The sequence below is a fragment of the Ixodes scapularis genome, unplaced genomic scaffold, assembly GCF_016920785.2.
Source record: "Ixodes scapularis isolate PalLabHiFi unplaced genomic scaffold, ASM1692078v2 PGA_scaffold9__187_contigs__length_104089568, whole genome shotgun sequence".
In the NCBI taxonomy this organism is placed as follows: Eukaryota; Metazoa; Arthropoda; class Arachnida; order Ixodida; family Ixodidae; genus Ixodes; species Ixodes scapularis.
The window spans coordinates 28,556,325-28,568,572 of record NW_024609884.1 but is presented as its reverse complement, the minus strand read 5'-3'; the positions used below and the strand labels follow the sequence as shown (position 1 = coordinate 28,568,572).

Genomic DNA, 12,248 nt, shown 5'->3' with positions numbered 1-12,248 from the left:
TAGCCAGTATTTATATTGTAGTGTTCGTTTTTCTATTTGTGCTGTTCGCGCAAAGCTGCAATTGCCGTCTTGAATTAATCTCTGTAGAGCGGATATCCACTCAGCTGGAAGTGATGCTTCACGGGCACAGAAATCGCTTTTCGATCAACTTGAATGCAGTCAAAGCCGCGACTTCCGACAACTGTTAAGTGTACGGGGTGTACGGAGCTGCGCCGTTGCGAGCTCGAAAACTTCTAGCGCTCATCCCAGCGCGCCACTTAGAGGGCAGTTTCTACAGGAACCGTAATATATTTAAACAGTAAAATAAAGGATAGCGTTGTTTTTTTTCGATTTTGCCTGTATTTTTTTTTTTATGCTAAACTTCCATTATAAATATACGTACTTTCCGTCATACTTTCGTAGTGTTGTCTTTTCCCCAGAGCGCAATCGCTCTCGGGGACCGACAGTCACATTGGCCACTGTACGATAGGAGCTTACCGTTCAGACCAGCGTTCCAACATGACTATCCACACGTCGATCGACTGCACCTAATCCCTCAAGTGGTTTTAAACTCTTTAATGTAAAGCGAAATGTCATCCTGCGACACCCCGGCCCCTCCGATAACGGCCCGACCAGCGGCATCAATGCCCGACAGTTTACGTCATCTCATCTTGTTGTTACACCACTGATACGCGAACACACGGTCACATCGGCGACAATTCCAGTCTTTTGTTCACAACCCACAACACTGCCATCACGATGTCGCTGACACGAAGAAATACAGAACCACGTTGACGATGTTGCTGACACGCAGAAGAATCACGTTGAACGCCGGTTGGCACTCGGCACGGGACAAAGGAACCGAACTCAGCACGGAAGGCACCCAGGCAGCCGGCAGGAAAACCTGCCTTCCTTGGACGCAGTTCCCGCGATTTCCATAACGTCGAAAACGTCGACACAGTTCCTCGTGGTTTCGCTGCCGTAGTTCCGCGTGTGTCCCGCAAATTGGAGACGGCCGTCTTACCCAGTGTATGTAGCACTGCTGGCACTGCTCCGGAACTTCGCTGTTTCTAGCGGCTTCGTTAGCTCGTTTGATAAAATTAGTGGTAAAAACGTCAATGCAACCGAAATGTTCTGCACGTTTGGACTAGAAGACGGAATTACAGGCGGCCTTCGCTGCCGCTGAAGCTCAATCAACTCAACATTAATTTATTAAACAACGTGCGCGATGTGCTCGAAAAACGAAACCGAAAGAAGATGGGTCGGGAGGGCGAAAGCTTTCTCCGGTCTGCCTGGAGGAGGAAAACGTCTCGGAGAATAATAAGGACTTTAATTTTCCTTTCATCGGTCTGGGTTTGTTTATGTGTGTTTTGGTAAATAAAAATTAAAAAAAACTTTACAAAAAAAACAATAAACAAAAAAAAAACCACTTTCCTGGGGATCGAACCGTTGACCACTTGGTCAGTAGCGCGATGTTCTACCCCTGCGCCAACTGAACAAGGAGGAACTCGCTCTCCTCCTTTCATCTGAACTGCCGTTCCTCCCTTCTCTGGGCAACTTGTCCGCAACAAGGAGGAACAGTCGCTTTTGCTACCTTTCTCCTCCCTTTTTTCTTAGAGTGTGGGGGAGAGGTAAAGCCATATTCAGGGATGCACTGTTGGAGGTAGGGTATGGATTGTGGGTGTGGTGGAGGATTGGAGGACCCCGCCTGGGATGAGAGGTTGGTGAGTTGGTCCATTTGACCGGCGAGTTGGGCCAATTCAGAGGAGCGCTTTGAAACAATGCCTTCGATTGCCGTAAAACGGCTGTGAACGTTTTGCTCTAGGGTTTGTAGTCTGGCACTGAAAGCGCGAGACACTTCGGTCACTGACTCTGAGAGTCGGCGTAATTCGTCTACGATTTGACGTCATTAGTATCGATTGCTCTACGCTTGGTAGGCTGGGCGGCGCTATCAGGCGAGGATATGGCGACCGCAACGGGTTGTGGGAGAGGGATAGGAGTGGGTGCTGGAGGGGTAACCTCTTTCTGTTTAATTAGGGTTCGTAATTCTGTATTTTCCTTCTGAACGACAGTGATTAATTGCGTGAGAGTTTGAACCTCTCGCCGTAGAGCAGCGAGCTCGTTGTCTCTGGCGTCACCACTCGGGGGGCCGGAGGCCACACTAGCCCAGCTCACCTGTTTGGGGGCCGCTGGTCGTCGGGGTGGCTCGTCTTGAGGGGCCTGGCGCGGTGTGGACCTGGATCGGGATCGTGGTCGGGGTCTGGAGTGAGTACGGGGCCGGGATCTCAATCCGGGCTTGGAGGGTACTGATTGGCGTTCCCTGGACCTGCCACGGGGGGGGGGGGGGGTTGAACTCTTGCTGGAATCGTTCATCGGGCGTTGTGCCTGACGGCGGCGAATGGCAGGGTGTTTTTGAAAACGTTTCTTGCACCTCGGGGATCCGTGGGGTGGGGTCCTCGGCATACGGCGCATTTCACCTCACAATCGTGGTCAGTGGGCGGATTGTCCATCCCGCAGCGTGGGCACTTAATGGTTCTCGGTCAGGGACGCACATCTGCCCTATGCCCGATCTTCCAGCAGATATTGCAGGCCTCCGTCTTGTGTTTGAAGAGTACGCAGCGGTAAGGGGCCCCGTGGTAGCTGACCCAGTGGGCCACCTCCGGGCTGTCGAAGACTATTTGCACGGAGTTAGTTTTTCCTATCCGGCGGGCAATGAGAATAGAAGGGTCGTGATTGTAGTCGATTAGGTATCGGCTGATGTTCTCCGGTGTAACGTATTCTGAAACGTCAAAGGTGATGCCGCTTGAGGTGTTGGCAGGATCTGCCACGTATGTGGCCAGGGGATAGTTCTCTTCCCCGATGCGTAGGGTGTGAAGGTTGAATTACGTGCGCGCCCGCTCTTCGGAGGGGGTGCTGATTAGTATAGAGTTTTGAGTGGCGTTGATTCGGATTTGGTCGGCGCGTGCGGCGTCGTAGTTGGTCTGGACAGCGTTGAAGATAAGGTCTTGCAGCTTGCCTGTGCTCATGGAGCTTAGGTTGAGGCTACTACGTGGACGAATGACGATCTTGTAGTCGTCGTCAGGTAGTCTTCGGAGCTGCGGCGAGCGCGGCTTGGAGCCAGGCCTTGGCGAGCTGCGGGAAGCCAGATGCTCGCTTGGGTTGGATGGCTTCGGTGAGGGTATTTTCGGCTGTCGAGCCTTCTTTCTGGCCGTATGAACTGGGGTCCAGTCGGCATTGAGGTCCTCCGGGGCGATGACTTCTCCCTCGACGACGACCTCCATGTTGGAACTAAGGACTGGCATATATTCGCCGCTCGTTGAACGAGACGCCGATACGTGCGGCGGCGGGCCGACGGATCGGGGCGGTGTTTACGCCAGGATCACGTTCTCCTCCGGGGTTCGAAGTCGTCCGTTCTCGGTGGTGCCTAAAACGCGTCCAGCAGAGAGATTTATGGGAGGGGATTATCCCGCTTTTCTTAACCTACAACAGAACAAGGAAGCGTCCTTATTTGCGCACACAATTTCAAGGCCGCATGACGCGCGACAGCGCCTACGTGGGAGCCCTAAACCGGCAGTGCCCCTGCCGGTAGTTGCGCGAAGCCGAAGTGAAATTTCGACCCCTTTTCTGGCCTTGTTCAGAACCCTCTTCTTCCATCGTGGCTCTGATCGTCGCTCGGTATGTACGAGCACAAGCGGTTCTCGTTTAGTTAAACTTGTTTGTAACCAAGCATTCGTTCGCGTGCTCTACTTAAGCCTCTTCACGGTGCATCTAAATTCCCACAGATCCGTTGCTCAGTGGGAACGCTTGAACTATATCAATCCGATCGATCTCTCCTGCATCACCCGAAGATCTCCGTGACGTTATCCCACGCGTCCCCAGAACACCTCATACAACCAAAACACTGCCTTCGTATTGGCGACGCGCACGACTAAAAGCGTCGCTGTGGTCGACCTTCCACCACCATTTATCAGAAGCTCAGTATAGTGTCTTTGGTACGAGTGATGTCAGAATGTCAACTCTGGTGGTGTTGGAGAAGAATAGAATGACTCCAAGCTTCCGACGTGCTCTTTACACAACATCAAACTTGTCGTCCCCAACTAATATTTACGTGGCTAGGATCGCATGCATTAAAAAAAAAAAAAAAAAAAAAAAAATCCTGGTCGTTACTTCACGAGTAGGAATCATTAGAGGACACCACCGAAACATCTCACCGATCTCAACGCCATCTGACTATCAACCGCAAAATTACAGCTTGAAAATGAATTTGTATAGTTTTACGTACGTATATCAAACGTCGGTACGGTAGATGCACAACATCTAGAGTTAATTTTTACTTCAAAATAAATCGAAACGTAGATGACCATGCTTTCATGAATAAAAAGAACACGACAGAATGGATGAAGACACCAATCAGAGGGTGGTACGTCAGCTGCAGGGCGCCCATCCCTGGACAACATTCAAATGAACCTTTTTCGAGTAATGAGCGCTGTCTGGCGGTTGGTCTGCGAACTACAAATGATGCGCAGCCCAACAGGATCCCCGTCGTCAAACCACATTGACATCGTGCCGTTTTATCGGTTTTCATTGCTTTGAATGCCGCATGCTACCGATACCCAAAAAAAAAAGACTCGTCAAAAAGACAAATTACGCGGAAAGCTGGGCGCTGACAATATTGGCCGTGTGGGATGGTGCCCTGCGAAAATGGAGACAGCGGGAAGCAAAGCCAGGGGAGAGGGTGTGCGCATGCGCAGAAGCTTACTGGGAAAAGGTACATTGCGTAACTCCAAAGACACTTGACTCGATTCAATTTTCTTTTATCGATCCTTCCAGGTTTTCTTTAGAAAAATTCATTTAAGTTGCTAAGCGTAGCTTTCTTTTTATCGAACATCGAATATTTTATAATAAAGAAACAAGAATTGGGGGACCAATACGAGATTTATTTTCCTCCCCTCCACCAATATATATATATATCAGTGTGCCGAACCGAAACAAATACGGGTTCGGTTACGGTTCAGGTTCAGGTAAATTTATTTTGTTCCGGTTCAGTTCCGGTTCGATTAATTCGATCCGCGAACCGGTTCGCGAACCGGTTCGCGAACCGGTTCGGAAATTATAAGTGACAAATTCCAACATCAAAATAAATTACAAATAAAACATCTGAAATCAGCACATACGAAACGGGATACATCGTAGTGTAAGGCTCAGGGATTTCTACCAGGAATGGTTTCTTTATGTGCACTCAAAGGTTACCTCACCGACGTTTACGCATTCGGCCTTCATCTAATTGGGTCCGACGCAGTAGCTGTAAAATCCGCGACCTCCTTACAAACCCACTTACAAGTAGAACTCGCTAACTATCCCGCCACCTCGGCGTGTAAGCAATTGAAGGAACAGTGGGGAGAAAATACAGCTTTCTTTATTTGAACTAGCCTTCGGTAACTCAAATTAGACCCTTAAAGAAGTTTTCATTAAACAAGATACGGAATATGAAAAACACTTCACCGAACGCAACGCCAGAAGGACGTAATAGGATAAATATTAAAATAGAAGAGTTCGCTGTCTCACAAATATGTTAGCTTCTAAGTGCCTATACGAAACCGGATGCATTATTATCAAACTCCACAGCCTTTTCTTTTCTCATTCCGATGGAAGCAAGCTTCTAGAACTCGCGCGTTCTAGAAACGTGTTATGAAATGAGCACACAGCAGCATTTAGGATTTACGAGATTGTAGAAAAATAAAATCCGGTGACGCGATTTTTTTTTTTTTTTTTTTTTTTTTGCACAGCCTTTTAATTTTTTTTCTTCCGTGCAAGCCGCGACCAGCGCAATACTGGTTCCTATGTCAAGATTCATGGATGCAGCGTTTGTCAAGATTAATGGATGCAGCTTTTATATTCCTAAGACTGAGTGGAGAAGAAAAATATGTAAGCGAGGTGTGTGTCAGTTGACGGCAATTAAAAAACAAATGGCATTGATAGCACATTCATTGTCAACAGCGCGTGGCCGAACCGTTTTGACATGAGCGGGTAACCGTTATTTTTTTTCCAGTTCAGTTCCGATTCGGGTTCATCGCGATAACAATATAACGGTTCGGGTTCGGGTTCAGTTCCGGAAAAAATATCGGTTCGGTTCCGGTTTTCGGTTCGGTTCGGTTCCGGTTCGACACCCTGATATATATATATATAATCTTGTTTAAATGATCCAAACTCGAGTGTCGGCGTACTCATTACCGTGATGTATTTTCGTAAGTTGAATGCAAAAGCCACGTTTTTATACCTTTTTAAAGAAAGTGATCGAACCAAAAGTTGTTCCAGAATGTTTCGCAATGATCGAGTCATATAAATCGTCAACTAAAAAATAGTGCATTCAAGGACACTTTGCCGCTTTCTGACAGCCAGTGTTTCAGTGCTCTTGCCACGATTCCAAAGAAGCGTCTTTCCTTTGCAGCAGGATGTGGCTCCACCCTCGGCCATGCGCACGACGCTCTCGAACGGCGACGCGTACTACGTGTGCCCGGAGTGCGGCAAGCGGTACAGCACCTCGTCGAACCTGGCCCGGCACCGGCAGACTCACCGCAGCGTGACGGACAAGAAGGCCCGACAATGCCCGCACTGTTCCAAAGTGTACGTCTCCATGCCGGCCTTCTCGATGCACGTGCGCACGCACGGCCAGGGCTGCCAGTGTCCGTTCTGCGGCAAGTGCTTCTCCAGGCCCTGGCTGCTACAGGGACACATTCGCACGCACACGGGCGAGAAGCCGTTCAAGTGCAGCCAGTGCTCGAAGGCGTTCGCGGACAAGTCCAACCTCAGGGCCCACATCCAGACCCATTCGCCTACCAAGCCGTTCGTGTGCCGCCGTTGTGGCAAGGCCTTTGCGCTCAAAAGTTACCTCTACAAGCACGAAGAATCCTCCTGCATGAGGATACACCGGCTGCAAGAGCCCGACGCCCAGTCTCCCACCGGCGAAGACGTCTCAGTTCCCAACGCCGTTCCAGATCTCCTCGATACCGTTTAGGTTTCTCCTCCATGTACGGCGGATATCTGTCCCCGGCTGCTTTTACGCCTGGGGCCCTAAGCTGGACGCTTGGCGAAAACGACGGCGAAAAATTTGGCGGCCGCGATTGGCCAACGCCACACTTGCCCTTGGCGCCGGCCAATCATGGCCGCCGAATTTCTCGCCTACTTTTCCGCCAAGCGTCCAGATTAGGGCCCCTGGTCGAAAGGACCTGGGAACTTCCATGTCCTTGAAAAGTTTTAAGATCCGTCTGCCGAGAACGACTCAAGAAGAGTGTCGTTGCGGTCTTGCCCGGCTCCTTCAAAAGTGAGATATCAGAAATAAGCTCCCGAGACCAGTGTCGAAATCGACATCGATTTAGGCGCACGTCATCGAACCATCGTAAAGCCATTCGCGCTCAAAAGCAATGGTAATGCGTCACACCTGTTGTGGGGCATATATGGTTGGTAGTGAGTAGTTGCGTACCTTTTCTTTTCTTACAATTTGTAAAAATTCATTGCGTTTTTCTAGTGAAGCTTTTCAAATGGTTGAATCGAAAGAGGCTTGACGACCTTATCAATATCCGTCCACTTTCTTGACTATACTATTAAGTCTGTTTTTTTTCTCTCCTGAAAAACTTTAGACGAGTCAAGTCCTTTTTTATTCTTTCTTTTTCACCAATAAAACTTTCTAGCCCACTTGCGACATCGAGGTCCAAGGGCCTGCCCAAGGGCTCTGTTAAAAACTTCCCATTGATGGGAACGCGGTATACCTCACGCCAACCAGAGCAAGGCTGATTACATTTACGAGTGGAAGGTCCCATGTCGACAACCCCAGCATTCCTCACCATCGTGACATCGCAACAATCATGTCTTAGTAGCTAGAAGATCACAGTGCGCCTTGACGACATCACCTCAGATTACTTATTTTTGCAGGATCTACAATTTTTGAACATCGCCAGACATCATCTTTGTTCAGGGCAGATTAAATTATTGTCTTACGATCGATATTTAGCCCATTGAAACGATTGAAGAGAATACTCTTAGAGGTCCTTTTGATATGTCTTACAACAAAAAGGGATCTCTCATTAATGAGCTCGAGTGTGTAGGGTATGCAATAGCGATGTTTTTTTTATTTTATTTAATAGTGTATACTCATCACTTCTTGACTTGTTTCTTTGTGTGTCTTGTACGTCCCGTGCCGCCAGGTGCCGCGACTTTGAGGTCGGCGCGTGCAATATTTAATATACATGTTGTGATCGTACGGCATTATTTTATTTGAAGTGTCGACTCAATATTGCCCTCGTTTATAGCCCAGCCATCTCCCTAAACCGGGACATTGTTTAATCTATAAACACTTGGAAGGTTTCGTTTGTCTTTGGCTGCCACCCGTCGAATAGCAATCAATGCGGAACTGGCAACAGAGCGGCGCGCACTAACGAGATGTTCCCGAATAACCGGTGTCATAAACATGCAGATTTTTTAGCTGGCTTTCATAGGGAAACAGGTCTCCAGCTAGAGTTCTCTCCTTATTGTTTCTGTGTGCAATTTGTACCGTTTATATGTACATTGTCTGTAGCCAGTATGTGTAGGCACACATTGTTGAATACAATTGATGGTTGATGCAATTCTTACGGGCTTTTACAATCCTACAGTGCCTTATTTTTGGTCGATCACCATAAGTGCCTTAAATGTATACTGGTGAAGAATGCCTGGTATCATGGTTGTTATTTTTTTTTTCGGTCTCGTGTTTTGTTTTTATTTTTGTGTTTCCAGCAAACCTTTCTCAACCATACTGTGCCTTATTTTTACGCCGAGTGCAAACGTTTTAACAGTCTCTATATAGAAGCGACTGATACAGTGTCTGCGTCATTCCGTCCAAGCGACGATTGATACCAATGCCAGACGGCTCTCCCTGTGCAGCTGATTACGCGTATACACATATATAGATATATAAATTACTATATACTATATATATATACAGGCGCGCCTCTTTTTTGTGTGTGTATGTGTGTGTGTGTGTGTGTGTGTGCTTTATAGTATTCTATAGATCGCGCTTTAGTGAAGTCAGAGGAAACTAGTCCTTGTTTAGACAGAAAACCTACTACTGCAATCTTTTTTTTTTTTTTTCGAGTATTTATTTGTACGAGTCTACGCTGAAATAAACCCAGTGTCTTTGGGATTAGTTTTAAACCAATAAATTATGACGTGAATTACACCAACCTTGTTGCCTCTGTTCTTTTCGATAACAAAAAACAGAAGAAGAAAAAACACTGATGTTGCGTGCACGATTCGCATAAAATCTGATTGTCGCGTTCCTTCGTTGTCGTGTCCCTCACCAGCACACCTTCAAAAAAAAGAAAAGCATACCCCCCCCCCCATCTTTTTTTTTTTTTTTTTTTTTTTGCTGGTACAACGGTACGTGCACACATCGAAGGGCACGCGATCGGCCACTTATAACCGCCATTTCTGGTTGCGTGAGTTTGAACACTTGATGTCGACAAAAGCGACAGCTGCATCTTCTTCCAGAGCGCGCCGCAGGGGGAAAGACGCCGGTGAATTTGCAAAAAAAAAAAAAAAAAATGCCAGAGAAACGTGTTTATAATTTGTTTATGTATTTTTATCGTATCCCCTTTTTGGTTAATAACGTAAGATACGTGAAAAATATACATGCGTTATGCAAAGAACTTAACCAATGGCAATGTTAAAATTGTTTATAAAAGTTATCACACTCAGCACAGCCCCGACATCAACCATTAGTTTTCAGTTTGAATTTCAAATCAAATAACTTCGTTCAATGACTTGGACGAGCTTAAATAAAACATTAAATGACCGTGAATTGATCGTCAAAGGTTGAGCATGTAAGCCTTGTTTTGCAGTAATATCAGTTCTGCGCCCTCGTTTTAATACTGAGTATATGATCACGTCACTTCAATTCGGGAAATCTGTGACCGAGTGTGTTAGCGCACGGCGTCTCGGAACAAGTGGAGCGAAAGCTGGCGCTGCAGACCCCAGCGGTTTGTGTTCAATCCCCACCCCTGTCCGTTTCGACCTGGATGAGCGTCGTACCGGTGTGCGATCGTGTATCACTACTGCGTGGTGCTAGTTGTTTGCAGTGCAGGTGAAGGCAACACCAGGCGAAGAGAGGAAGGGCAAGCACTAGGAAGGCGAGACGGGAGAGGAGTGCAGTGGCGGGCGAGAGGAGAAAGGGAGAGCACTAGGAACGTTAGAGAGGAGAGGAGGTTTCTCTCTTCCTCCTTAGCCTTCCTAGTGCTTGCCCTTTCACCCCTCACCTGGCGCTGCCTTCGGCTGTACTGCACGCAACTAGTGACACGGAGTATAGTAGTCATACTGCACTGGCTAAATTTCTCATCTATAGCTGAGACACCAGACGCCCACTGAGGCTGACTAACTCCGGCTGTCTAAACATACCGATCTCACCAACCAGTTTGACTACGCCACCTCTGCCGCAACGCATCGAGGGAACTTTAGTCTTTCTGCACGTGCGACAACCTCGCTCAAGCTCTGCGCGTGAGGAGCACGAGACAGCACGAGCCCCCTCGTGCACTGCCGTTTGCCTCCTGGGAACGAAAGTAATGGCGGAGTTACGCAAGCACCGAACGCTTGGTGAGATCGGTCTATTAAAGTTGAGAAGGGGTTATAGAAAAGAAAAAAAAAAAGCTTTGAAAACTTGTACTATGCAAAACAGAAAGGAAACAACAAAAAAAAAAAAGAAGAAACATGGCAAATTGTTGGGCAATTCTGTTGCCCGTGAAACGCTTGGTTTCAGACCGATTCCTCTGGGATTGACGTCTACGCTCTCCGCGCTCTTCATCGGTGAGTTTAGCGACTAACTTAACCTGTGGCATGTGTGAACACCCGTGAGCGATATGAAGGTGGACAGCCCTCTTCTTGTTTTTGACGCTCCTGCAAGTTTCGGAACAAGCTCTGTTCCAGAAGAGGGCTAGAACGCAAAGTTTAGACCCCAAGCCACGTACCATTTGAGACGTTGAGAGAATATATAGCTTTAGGGAGCAGTAAAACAGGCAAGAAACCAGGCAGTGTGTTTACCTTCATATTGCCGGCGGGTGTACACTCGATAGCAATTCCCGGAATGGGAACACCGACGCTAACCGCGGTTTAAACCCCTGGAGCTCTTTCAGAACCTTCCATAGCCGCAAATGTGTTTTCGGACGACATCCAATCCAACCACCGTCTGACGGGCGAGCGGTGGCGCGTGAGTGATTGCGCAATCACAAGCCCCGCGGAGTCGAGTGAGCGTAGCCTCGCACGTGACGTAATACCTGAACCAGCCAATCAGCGTCCAGCTAAGGGGTGTGACGTCATCAGCTGGTTCGGCCAATCAGCACCGAGTTCACCGGCGGCTTCACTTTTCGGCTTCACACATTTCTAGACCCTCCTGATGAGACAAAGCACCTTTCACGTGAAAAAGAATGTCAAATACAAAATGTGGGCGGGAAAATCTTTGAAAGTTATCACTCTAAGAAATCTGGTGAGTCTAATTTCCCGCAAAGCACGTCCGAGACAATCGCTGCATTATACGAAAAGAGCTCGGTGCCAGGACGTTTCCTACACTCTAAAAAAAAAAAAAAAAAACCGTGAGTCTGCTTTCCCGCACAACACCCTTGGAGAGCCAATCTCCGCAACTTACGGAGGCAGCTCAGCGAATGACAATGCGGAAACATATGTTTAGACCAAAAAACGCAGACTGAGTTGTGAGATTAAGCAATGCATGCAAGCGTGACGTTTTTCATTGCTTAATGTCACAACTCGGACTGCGTTTTTTGGTCTATTCATATGTTTCGGTATCGTCATTCGCTGAGCTGCCTCCTTAAGTTGCGCTGATTGGCTCTCCGAGTGTTGAGCGGGAAAGCAGACTCACGGTTTTTTTTTTTTTTTTAGAGTGTATTATGTCAACGTTTTCTCTTTCGTGGTTGGTTCTTTTGTGTTCTCTTTGGCTAATACCGCAATCTGATTGGTTTCAGGGCGATAACGAAATTCCATGAACTCATCCACGCCGTACATTTCTTAGCTGTCCACGACTATAGGCGTTTTTTTATGCTAATTTTATCGTTTAGTGAGATCTGGTGAAATTCCATTGAGAGTCTGATATTGCGACCACTTCTGATATGGCAACGCTGCTTTATCACCGAAGAGGTCATCCGGACACTATCCCAACACCGCCTGGTGATATAGTTACAAAAAGACAAGGAAGAAAATTGGCGGGGAGGAAAAATCATACTTTTGGTTTCTAG

General features: G+C 47.6%; 1 protein-coding gene across 1 annotated transcript in view; it reads left to right on the top strand.

Annotated features, from left to right (window-relative positions):
• Positions 1-7,042, top strand: part of LOC115320021 (zinc finger protein SNAI2) — a 32,199-nt gene extending 25,157 nt beyond the window's left edge. Inside the window, exon 3 of the mRNA XM_042287240.1 lies at positions 6,428-7,042. Within this exon, the coding sequence (XP_042143174.1) occupies positions 6,428-6,994 (567 nt within the window). The 3' untranslated portion in view covers positions 6,995-7,042. The remainder of the gene's footprint in view (positions 1-6,427) is intronic.
• Positions 7,043-12,248: the final 5,206 nt, after the last annotated feature.